The sequence below is a fragment of the Carettochelys insculpta genome, chromosome 1 (assembly GCF_033958435.1).
Source record: "Carettochelys insculpta isolate YL-2023 chromosome 1, ASM3395843v1, whole genome shotgun sequence".
Lineage (NCBI taxonomy): Eukaryota > Metazoa > Chordata > Testudines > Carettochelyidae > Carettochelys > Carettochelys insculpta.
In genome coordinates, this window is record NC_134137.1 from 7,738,127 (window position 1) to 7,750,609 (window position 12,483).

The 12,483-nt window shown below is 41.9% G+C and overlaps 1 protein-coding gene across 1 annotated transcript; it reads right to left on the bottom strand.

Moving 5' to 3' along the window:
* Positions 1 to 2,331: 2,331 nt before the first annotated feature.
* On the bottom strand, positions 2,332 to 3,414 carry LOC142007652 (olfactory receptor 52N2-like). Its single transcript, XM_074984341.1, has one exon. The coding sequence runs from the start codon at positions 3,376 to 3,378 to the stop codon at positions 2,332 to 2,334; it is 1,047 nt and encodes a 348-aa protein (XP_074840442.1). The 5' UTR covers positions 3,379 to 3,414.
* Between the last annotated feature and the right edge of the window lie 9,069 nt (positions 3,415 to 12,483).

Below are 12,483 nucleotides of genomic sequence, written 5' to 3' on the forward strand. Positions count from 1 at the left end.
CAAGAAAATGAAGCAGCATTGTTCCAGCTCCTGCACAGAAGTAAACAGGAAGTAAAGAACCTGATGCACATCCCTTTCCCCTTCCAGGGGACCACATTTTTAAAATAATGCAGCCTGGACAGCTGCCCAAGCCATCCACCCTTTGCAGGGATCACCCAGAGCCACTCTCTTTGCCTCCTGGGGTTGGGACTGACCTTCCCACCACCTCTGAGTCTGGCACTGAGTCCTCTTCCTGATCTCTGCACTACCAATGGTGGGGTCTACCCCTCCATCCCAGGGCTGAGTCCCACAGAACTCTGCTCTGCCCACCTCTGAGTCCATCCCACCCTGGTCTTGTGCCACCCACAGCTGGGGCTGAGATACAAAAGGACTTGTTTGAATAGGACACAAATATATTGAGTACACAGACGAATGTATTCAATTATTCCAGAAATACTTAAATGGATAGCATTCTTCTTATTGTTTAACCGTGCGATTATTGTTCAACAGCCCTACTTAAAACGTAAGTGAAGAGCCCTTTTGCTTTAAATAAAGTGTTTTTTAATTATTTCTTTGTTTTTTTAACAGCACATTGATCTTTATGTGAAGTAACACATGGAGTCTTTTTGTGAGATGCCTACTATATGTTTTTGAGTTTGTTTGTGAATATAAGTCAAAGGCCACATCAGGAGTTTGTCCACTTTAACAGCAAAGCTATGAGATTACAAACAAATTCAAAATCCAAATCCCAGTACTGGTGCTTTTATCCTGACTGAGAGTACAAAGATGTTTAACACACACACGCACATGCACACGCACACGCACACGCACACGCACACGCACTGGCAAATGACAATGTTAAAAATAGCACACAGTAATCCAGGACACATTCAATGGAAAAACAACAAAAGAGTATTATATGATAATTGCATTCAGTCATGATAGTCTATCTCTATATTTTGTGTTGAATTAGTTTGTTATTGTAAGGCTCTAAAAGTAGAGAATAATGGTAACCGCCATTTCCGCCTTACACTCTTAATTAGAAATAGAACACTTCTGCTGCTCAAGGTACATATCTACAGTGAGCAGTGGAATAATTTCTTTAATTGGTGCAAGCCCTTCACAACAGATTTTGTGTCCTGGCATGTGGGACCTAGCAAGAAAAATATATTTTAGAAGTTCCTCTTGCACCTTTTTGCACAGGGTTTTTTAAAATAAATGCATATGAAAAAAAAGAGTCTTTAAACTGCAACATTCACAAAAGGTACCATCAGCAATGAAAGAGCAAACAGGCTAAGCTCATTAAAGTCTTTGTTCCTAGCATCATCCTTGTGTTTGAAACCTGAAACCTGAAACTGTTAAACATGGATTTTTCCAGAATGAAACCATTGAACTATAGAGGTAACTCTCGACTGTTTCTCCAGCTGTCCATGATCTTCAAAAAATATAGCAAAAATGATTTTTCAGCCAATCTAGCTTGTGATGAACATATCACTGTAACCAATTCAATCACCTGGACATTTGGTGCAAATTGCCAGTTCATCTTTTTCACAAAACCCAAGAAGAACTTTGACAATGGGAATGATTAGCGTGCATTTTGAAAACTCATTTTGAAAGCTACTTGAAAATTCACTGTTCTAAGTCAGAAAGGATTGGATTCCAAGTTAATGTAATAGTTTCACAGAAAAATCTGTTATCCTGTTCTTTCGGACCCCATAGCAGGGAAAGTTTCAGTTCATAGAAGTCTTTGAAATTAAAAACAATACGTCTGATCCAATGTTAGAGGCAGGTAATTTGTTGTTGTCTAACTGCAGTTTACTAGATTTGAGCACACCGGCACATGAGCAACAGATTTAGAACATCCTAGATATGAACTGAATATTAGGAATGGTACTGAGCAATTGAAAGCAGAATCACACAGACCAACTGTTCACCCATTGAGGAGAAAGATCACCAAAAGAGAACATCTCTCCAGATGGCTTTAAGAAACAGCTGCAAAGGACTCTGGTTTAGCTAATTTTTTTATAACTTCTTCAAACATATAAGTCAAAATGGTCCCTACTTGGTCATCACTTTTCTTACCTTTCAATAAATTTCTCTTATCAGAAGCATTTAGACTCAAGATTTTCATCCATTTTTTTTCTTGTTGCCTTCTCACATATATGTTTGTATATCTATTCCCCTCATTCTGATTAGCACAAAATGCCAACTAGAGGTTGAGGTTTCCTTTAAAAGCCTCTTTGCCAATCAACCATCAAACAATATGGTTTTGACTATCTTTTTAAAAGCCTCCTATAATCTCTTGAGTATGTGGTATTGTATTTAATTAAAATCATAGTGGCTCAGTGCATATCATATGGTTTTAATGGGTTTGATCACTATTGGACATCCACGGTAACATGGTGCAGTTGTCACAATCCTCTCTTGTGATGTAGGTTTAAAGTCAGTGGCCCCAAGGGAGCAACTTCTGCATATATATTTCCCAGCTTTGTCACGAAGCTCTTTGCTTTTGACCCCATAAATGATAGGGTTGAGCATCGGAGGAAGAAGGAAATACAGATTGGCCAAGATGATGTGAATGTGGGGAGCAATGTCATGTCCAAACCGATGTGTCAGTGTGGAGAACAGCCCAACAGGGTAAGCCATCATCATCACGCAGATGTGGGCTGTGCAGGTGTCAAAGACCTTCTGGTTGGCTTTCTTGGAAGCAATTCTGAGGACAGCCCTGACAATCACAGAATAAGACAAGACAATAACTGTGAGGTCAAACCCCATGACTACAAATGCCATGCCCAAGCCATACAATCTGTTTGCAGTGATGTCCCCACACGACATCTTTGCCACAGCCATGTGGTCACAATATGTATGGGGGATAAAGCGGTTGGCACAAAATGGCTGTCTGCTCAGGAGCAGGGGTAGGGGCAGAACTAAGAGAATAGCTCTTATCAAACCCAATAGCCCTAGCTTAGCTATTCGTGTATTGGTGAGGATGGTGCTGTATCTCAGGGGGTCACATATGGCAACATAACGGTCAAAGGCCATTGTCACAAGGATGGCTGAATGCATAATAGAAACTGCATGAAGGAAGAACATCTGGGTGAGACAGCCAACAAGAGTAATGTCTTTCAAATTAAACCAGAATATACACAGTGCTTTTGGAATAACGAAGGTAGTCGTGGTGATGTCTGTGAGTGCCAGCATGCAGAGCAGCAGGTACATAGGCTTGTGCAAGGTCTGCTCTTTCCCTACAATAAACAGAACCATGACATTTCCCAACAGGCTAATAATGTAGACAGAAGAGAAAGGGATGGAAATCCAGACATGGGCAGCTTCCATGCCAGGGATACCCATTAGGATAAATGTTGAAAGGTCTGAGGGGGTGAGGTTGAAATCTGCCATGAGATGGTCAATGAGTTGATAAGGTTCAGATATACTCAAGGTTCCTGGTAAGGAAGAAAAGCAGAATGAGGGAAGTTACATACTTTAAAACATATGGTACTGTCAATATTTTTATATTTACTACCAGTCTAGAAGGGTGGGTGGAACAGGCAGTAGGCAACACTGGCAGAAGATTATTTAGATTATAGTGAAGACACAAGAAGCCTGCAGAGAGAACTAATCAGCACAGCTGAATGACCTGTATGATAGCAAATTAAGTTCAGTCAATAAAAGCAGTTTGCACATCCCTAAGCAGGAAAAGGTTGAACTCAAACACCTAATGAGGTTATAATTTAAATGTACGAACACATGAAAGGAACCAGGGAATATTGATACATACCTTTATGGGGAAAAAAAAACTGTTTATGCAGGAAGCATGGATGGACACTAAGCAAAACATTTCAATCAAAGTTTGGTGGAACAACAGAGTCTTAGAAGATTATGTTAGGAAGAGACCTGAGGCAGTCATCTAGTCCAATACACTGCTTAAAGCCATATACCCCCAACAAGTCATCTTATCCCCTGCTTTTTCAAGTCTATGAGGATGAAGATTCCACCTTCTCCCTAGCGAACCTTTTCCACTGCTTCACCATCCTCCTAGTAAATTGTTTTTTGTAATATCCATCCATGCTAATAATCCATGACTATATCCAATCCCACACTGAAGTTTGAGACTATTTCCCCTTCTTCTGCCTGCAACCACTGAGAAGAGATCATTCCATCCTGTTTGGAACCCCTCTTCAGTTCTTTGAAGGTTGATACCAAATCCCTCCTCAATCTTCCTTCCTTCTGAATAAATAAGCATACTTTCCTCAACAACTCCCCATAAGTGACATTCCCCCCACTACCTTATCGTTTCCCTTGACCTTCACTGAATTATCCCCAGTGTGTTCACACTCATTCTCTAGATTCAGTACTCCTGATGTGGTCTCACTGATGCCTAATAGAAGGAAATAATCACTTGCCATGACATGCTGCCAATGCTAGAGCTACTGCAGCCCCATATTCCATGAACCTTCTTGGCAACAAAGGCCCATTCTTAACTCATAGCAATCTTTTTGTCCACTGTAACCTCAAGTTCCTTTTCTGCAGAACTGCTGCTTAGACTGTCATTCCCCTGTCTTTAGTAGTGCATGGGATTCTTCTAACCTAAGTGCAAGATTGTGCATTTTTCATTGTTGAATCTCATCCAATGTATTTTGACAGAATTTTCCAAACTGTTCAGATCCCACCGTGCGATATCCATAATTCTTCAGTGTATCTGCCTCTCCTTCAGCTTAGTGTTGTCTGTGAACTTAAAGAGGGAGCACTCCATCCCATCATCCAATTTATTAATGATGATTTGAAAAAAAAAAACTCAAAAAAACAGCCCCAGGACACACCCATGTGGCAATCCACTTGATACAGGTTGCCAACTACTTATTGAATCATTGATTACGGCCCATCGAGTACAACCATTTAGCCACCTTTCTATCCCCCTTTAGTCCATTTATCTAATTACTACATCTTTGACTTCCTGACAAAAACATGGTGGAAGACTGTATCAAAATCACTTTTCTAAAGTCATAGGTTTATGCAATCCAACATGATTTGGGTTGGAAGAGACATCAGGAGGTCAGCTAGTTCAATCCCCTATGCAAGGCAAGGCCAGCTTAACAAAACCATTCCAGCCAGGTCTCTGTCAATCCTCAACATTTAAAGTTCTTACCATGGAGATTGCACCGCCACCCTAGGCAACCCATTCCAGTGCTTCACCGCCTTCTTAGTGAAATAGCTTTACCTAATAACAAACTTCAACTAGAACTTCTCAGGTTTCCATAAACAAGCTAGAAATACTTTAGTCTTGGTCCATCGCATCCCCCAGTTCAGTCTTTAATTCCTCAAAGGTTTCCAAGAGTCTTCTTCTGTGTGGAGTGAAGAACCATAAGAGATATTACTCCTGCCTTGAATATTTTTAGTTTATGGTGGCAAACATTTGTTTCCAAATTTGATTCTCAAAACAGCTTATGGTAATGTAAAGGCACATCGAGATGAAATACAGAGATATGTGGCTTGGTTCTGTGCCAATTTAGGGTAGGTCTAGATAGCACAATCGTTCTAAATAACAACTGTGATTTTGAAATAACTATCCTAGCGTCTACACAGTGCAGCTGTTATATTTCAAAATAAATTCAAAACAGCAACCTTCTTATTCTGAAGTTGGCAAACCTCATTTCATGAGGATTAAAACCTATTTCAGAATAACTATTTCAAAACAGGTGCTGTTAAAACAAGGAATAGTGCCTACATCAAAATAAGCCATAGTGCATCCAAAGGTTCTATTTCAAAATAGGCCTTATTTTGTGTAGATGCTCTATGTCAAAGTAGCTAAGTGCTATTTTGAAATGCATTTTTGGTGTAGCAGCCTTATTTTGAAATAAACTATTCCAGAATAGTTCTTCTGGAATCGCTCATTTCTGAATAAGGCTGCTGTGTAGACTTACCCTTAGGCTGTGCCTACACTAGTATTGTGCTTTCAAAAGACTCACACAAAGGAGGGAAATCAAAAATGCAAATGTGGTGCAGCTTTACATATCTGGTCCCTCATTTTCATATTCTTCTTTCAAAAGAAATAAAAGCAGCACAGACAAGGCTCTTTGGAAAGTAAATCCCATTTCCAAAAGAACCTTATTCCTAAATTTTTTGGGAATAAGGTTCTTTCAAAAACAGGGTTTATTTCCCAGAAACCCTTGTCTACACTGTTTTTTTTTTCTTTCGAAAGAAGCTCTTTTGAAAGGGTAATATACAAATGACGGACCAGATATGTAAACCTGTGCCTCATTTACATTTTTGATTTCCCCCATTTGTATGCCTTTTTCAAAAGCTTGATGTTAGTGTAGACACAGCCTTAGCGTTATAGCATCCATTATTCATGGGCTGCCTGAAGAGTTCTTACGATAGCTCACCAGGTGGGAGATAAGGTTCTCCTAAGGCCCGTTGTTTTTCTTAATGGTTCATAACCCTGAATAGGCCCTTCCCAACCAGCTGTATAGACTGACAACATCTTTCCTAGTTGATGTTACCCAGTTGTATTTACATTTGACGTACAGATACATAATTAATATTCATAACTTCAGATACAAAACTAATAACATGCATACAAACAGAATAATCCTAGTCAGTAAATTGGGTCTTATATAACCTGTTGTGCATAGTAGAAAGCAAGCAGTCCTACAGCACCTTAAAAACTAATGACTTTATTTATTAGGTTATGAGGTTTGTGGGTAAGTCCTTCTTGATCATATTCTGCAGTGGAAATAAGAAATCAGGGAAACATAAAACAGTGCGTGCAGGGATGGGGAGAAAGAAAGAAAGAAAGGACCTCTGGGAAGAGTAAATGAAGTTAAGAGGGATGTCTGCCATTCCTGTGAATATCAAAGGTGGGAAAATTGTCCTTTTAATTTGTAAGATAATGGAGATCTTTGTTGGGCCTGGGGTTGAATGTATCAAACCTGCAAATTAATTCTAATTCATATGTCTCCCTTTGTATTATGCTGTTAAAATCTCTTTGTAATAACACATCTACGCTATGATCCATTACAAGATGTCCCGAAAGATTAAAGTGCTCTCCTGCAGGTTTTTGTGTATTCAGCATCCTGGTGTCTGACTTGTGTCCATTCATCCTTTGGTGTAGGGACAGTTCAATTTGTCCAATGTACATAGCAGAAGGGCATTGCTAGCCCATGATGGCACATATCACATTAGTGGACGTGCAGGTGTAGAGCCCCTGATGCTGTGGTTGAAGAAGTGGTTCTTACCACCGAAAGCTCATTACCTAACAAATGAAACAGTGCTTTAAGGTGCTACATGAGCGCTTCCTTTCTTTTGTGAAGCTACAGACTAACACGGCTACTGTATTATTATATGTGTCACAATTGTGTTATAATCATTTCACAACATCACTTTAGAAAGAACATGGGATGCGCTGACCCACAAAAATCAATGAAGTTATATAGAATCACAGAATCTTAGAATCATAGAACAATAGAGCTGGAAGAGACCTAAAAAAGCCATCAAGTCCAGCCCCCTACCCTAGGCAGGACCAAACCCATCATATCAGCCCAGCCAGAGCTTTGTCGAGGCAAGACTTAAATACCTGCCAGGATGGAGACTCCATTATTTCCCTGGGTAGATCATATAATAACTATAAAAAAAACAAACAAACAGCAATTAGAAACAAAAGTGAGTATATATTGTCATGCCCACGCATGAATTCCATGGCTTGCCAGGGCAAAGAGATGCTGATACTCTCTCAAAGGCACCAAGTGCAGGGAACGTTGCCTGTACTGGCCTGGGACCAACAATCAAAAAGAAAAACTGAGTATCAGCAGTGCTGCCCACCTGCTTGTGAATATGCTGATCTGAGCCTATAACCGCCAACATTGTTTTCCTATTGAATTACTTACTTATTTACATATAGCCTGGTACTTCCCAGCTGAGAAAAGAGGAGACACAGGAGTATGATGGAGGTCTATAAAATCATGTCTGGTGTGGAAAATGTGAATAAGAAAAAGTATTTATTTTTTCCCATAACATAAGGACAAGGGGTCACCAGATGAAATTAATGGGTAAAAGGTTTAAAACCAACAAAAGGAAGTTTTTCTCATTATAAGATGGGTTCATAACGGGCTAGATAATCATTCACTGAGAGTAGTTATTCATGGTTCATGGTCATGTTGGAAAGGCATAACAAGTGGGGTCCCACAAGGGTCTGTTTTGGGACAATTTCTATTCAATATCTTCATCAACAATTTAGATATTGGCATAGAGAGTACGCTGATTAAGTTTGCAAATGATTACAAGCTGGGAGGGGTTGCAACTTCTTTGGAGGATAGGGTCATAATTCAAAATGATCTGGAGAAACTGGAGAAATTGTCTGAGATAAACTGAATTAAGTTTAATAAGGACTAATGCAAAGTACTCCACTTGGGAAGGAACAATCAGCCTCCTACGTACAGAATGGGAAGCAACTGTTTAGTGAGGAGTACCATGGAAAGGGATTTAAGAGTCAGAGTGGACCACAAGCTAAATATGAGTCAACAATGTGATGCTGTTGCAACAAAAAGTAAACACGAATCTGGAATGTATTAACAGGAGTGTTGAGAACAAGACATGGGAAATCATTCCACTCTACTCAGCACTCATTAAGCCTCAACTGGAGTATTGTGTCCAGTTGTGGGCACTACATTTCAAGAAAGATGTGGAGAAATTGGAGAAGGTCCAGAGAAGAGCAAGAAGAATGCTTAAAGGTCTATAGAACGTGAGCTATGAGGGAAGACTGAAAAAACTGGCCTTGTTTAGTTTAGAAAAGAGAAGATTGAGAGGGGACATGACAGCAGTTTTCCAGTACCTAAAGGAGGGTTACAAGGAGGATGAAGAAAAATTGTTCTCCCTCGCCTGTGAGGATAGGACAAGGAGCAATGGGCTTTAACTGCAGCAAAGATTTAGGTTGGACATGAGGAAAAACCTTCTGTCAGGGTGATTAAGAACTGGAATAAATTGCTTAGGGAGGTTGTGGAATCTCTGTCACTGGACATATGAAAGAGCAGTTTAGATAGACACCAATCAGGGATTGTCTAGATGGTGCTTGGTCTGTCTGTGAGGGCAGGGGACTGGACTCAATGACCTCTCGAGGTCCCTTCCAGTTCGAAGGTGCTGTGATTTTTCATGCAGCGCATAGTAGGCCTGTGGAACTCTTTGCCAGAGAATGTTGTGGAGACCAGGACTTTAGCCATGTTGGAAAAAAGATCTAGATAAATTTATGGAGGTTGGGTCCATCAATGACTATTAGCCAGGATTGGTAGGATGGTATCTCTGGCCTCTGTTTGTCAGAGGATGGAAATGGGTGATAGGAGAGGGATCACTTTGGTGATTACCTGTTCTGTCCACTCCCGCTGGGGCATCTAGCATTGGTCACAGGTGGAAGACAGGATACAGGGCTGGGTGGACCTTTGTTCTGACCCAATATGGCCATTTTTATGTGGTTACATTCTTAAACCCACCCTCTCCCACATAGCCTCCAGACCTCACTATATGAGGTCAAACTCCTTTTTTCTCCAGCCCCTCCCCCATGCTGGATGGCTGGACTTTTCTGTGACCCTGACCCTGCCCTTCTGGTCCCTCCCTCACTCGCTCTGAAGCCTGCCAGCTATGGGCTGCGGCTCAGCCCAGCCCCAAGGAAGTCAAAGTGGTGTGGCCTGTCCCTGGCAGTGCGGTGTTCCAGTCCATCACCACCCAGAGCAGATTGGAGTCCCTCCCCTCAGGTGCTGCTCAGAGATCAGCAGGGGCCTGGCTGGGCCAGGAGGAGACAAACTTCCTCATGTGTTGTGGGAATCCTGGTCTGAGCTGGGCGGGAACTAAAATGATGGTTTTCTCACTGTCTCCACAGTTCCCTAACACAGAGACACATACACACATGCACTGCCTGTCTCACTCCGCATGCCCTCTGTCTCTCTCAGTCCCTCAACAAATGTTGTCTTACAGCTGCAGACTCTGACTCTCCTCAGCACTCACTGAGTCATTCCCCAAGAGCGCACACACACACACACACACACACACACACACACACACACACACACACACACACACACACAGAGTTTCAGCTGCCACAACATACATTTTGTCGCAATACCCGAACTCACAGACACATCCACATGAACACTCACATACACAAACATGCACTTCTCTCTCTGATACACACACACACGAGGACACACACACACACACACACACACACCAAAAAGGACACATACACACTTATTGTGCAGGGAGAGCAATTTTTCTTCCTCCTCCTTGTAACCCGCCTTTAGGTACTTGAAAACCTCTATCATGTCCCTTCCCAGCCATCTCTTTTCTAAGCTAAACAAGGCCAGTTCTTTCAGTCTTCCCTCATAGCTCATGCTCTCTAGACCTTTAAGCATTCTTGTTGCTCTTCTTGTTATTACTGCTTGGTAATGCTTATCAGTATGATGAGCCAAGAGTGGCCAGGAGCCATAGGTGGCCTGTGGGATCTGTCCACATGGACCCCCCGACACATCTGACATCTCGAAGCCTACATTGATCCACTGACCATCCCCAATCCCTAAAAGCCACCACAGCATCACAGAATTAAATGTAGTAATCCACCATTTTCCAGGCCATCCTTACTTCTGCTCTTCTGCTGACAGGGACCTAGGCATTTGCTGGTTGTAGTATTTATTCTCTATGTTATAATCAGACTAAAACATGGCCATGTAGATCATTGTTGCAACTGCCGTTATATATTTGCAGCAAATCTTATACCAAATGTGTCTATGAATAGGCTGTGACTTGCTGAACATGATTGTTCTATTTGGATGCATGTACCATTTTTGCATTTGAAGTTAATGCCCACAGAGCAGTTAGCCAGAACATCCTGAAGGGCCTTTTCAAATTAAGTGACTCTTCAAGGGACATGTAACTCACACTGAGCAAGGGGAGATGCCCCTGTACATGGAATGGACTTCCCTGGGAGCATTCCATCTGAAGTGTAATCAATGGCCTGGTGCTGATGTGGGAGAACGGGGTCTGGATCCCCTCTGAAGCAGGGGTGATGGTGGGAGGAAAAAAAGTAACACCAATGTACGCATTTGCCCACGCAACATTTTCATTAAGCCTGGTCCTGCTCCAAACCAAGAACTTCCAGCCCTGTCCCACAGTGATACCTTCACCCAGGACAAAAATCAGGTGCCAGATGTCACAGTAACAGCTCACAGAAATATTTCTTGTAACTAGTGTTTTGCAGCACGTTAGAAACAAGGACCTAGATTTTCCAAGCTGATTTTCAGTGGTCAATTGCTCATGTTGCCACACTCAGCGGGAGGGGGTAAGAATGGGAACATGTTAGAAAGAACCTGCATCACTCTGTGGGCCATGTTATCTTAGACAGCCCCTGCTCCAGGAACCTCATTACACCTCTTTGGTCTGTGCGTGAGGCAGGTTGTTCAGGACTCTCTTTCCCACACTTTCAGGGTTCTGCATGTGTGATAGTAACAGAGAGGGATCCGTGCTAGTCTATACACTATCAAAACAAAAAGCAGTCAAGTAGCACTTTAAAGACTAGCAAAATAGTTATTAGGTGAGCTTTTGTGGGACAGACCCACTTCTTCAGACCATAGCCAGACCAGAACGGACTCAATATTTAAGGCACAGAGAACCAAAAACAGTAAGCAAGGAGGACAAATCAGAAAAAGATAATCAAGGTGAGCAAATCAGAGAGTGGAGGGGTGGAGGGGAAGGTCAAGAATTAGATTGAGCCAAGTATGCAGACGAGCCCCTATAGTGACTCAGAAAATTCCCATCCCGGTTCAAACCACGTGTTAATGTGCATCATAAACAGCCACACTCTATACCCTCAGGTTCATAAACCTGAATTACCCACCAGGAGAAGTAAAAAAACAAATTGACAGGGCCAGACGCATACCCAGAGACCAGCTACTCCCAGATTGGCCCAAAACAGCCAAGAACAGTACACTACTGGTCGTCACCTACAGCCCCCAACTCAAACCACTGCAACGAATTATTAAAGACCTACAACCTATCCTTAATCAGGATGCTACACTCCAGAAGGCCCTGGGTGACATGCCTGTTCTCTCCTACAGACAACCTCCCAACCTTATGAGGATCCTCACTAACAGCCACAGTCTATACCCCAGGAATACCAGTCCTGGAACCTTTCGTTGCAGCAAAGCCCACTGCCAGCTTTGTCCACATATCTTCTCTGGAAATACCATCACTGGACCTAACCAGGTTATTCACAGAATCACGGGCACTTTCTCACACTCCTCTACTAACATCATAAATGACATCATGTGCCAACAATGCCCAGATGCTTTGTATATTGGACAGACTTCTAACTCCCTTAGACAAAGGGTTAATGAGCACAAAACAGACATCAAAACACTCTAGATCCACAAACCAGTTAGTCAACATTTTAATGGAATGGGGCATTCTGTTAATGACTTAAGACTATGAGTGTTACTGAAAAAAAAAATTCACACCATTATTCAA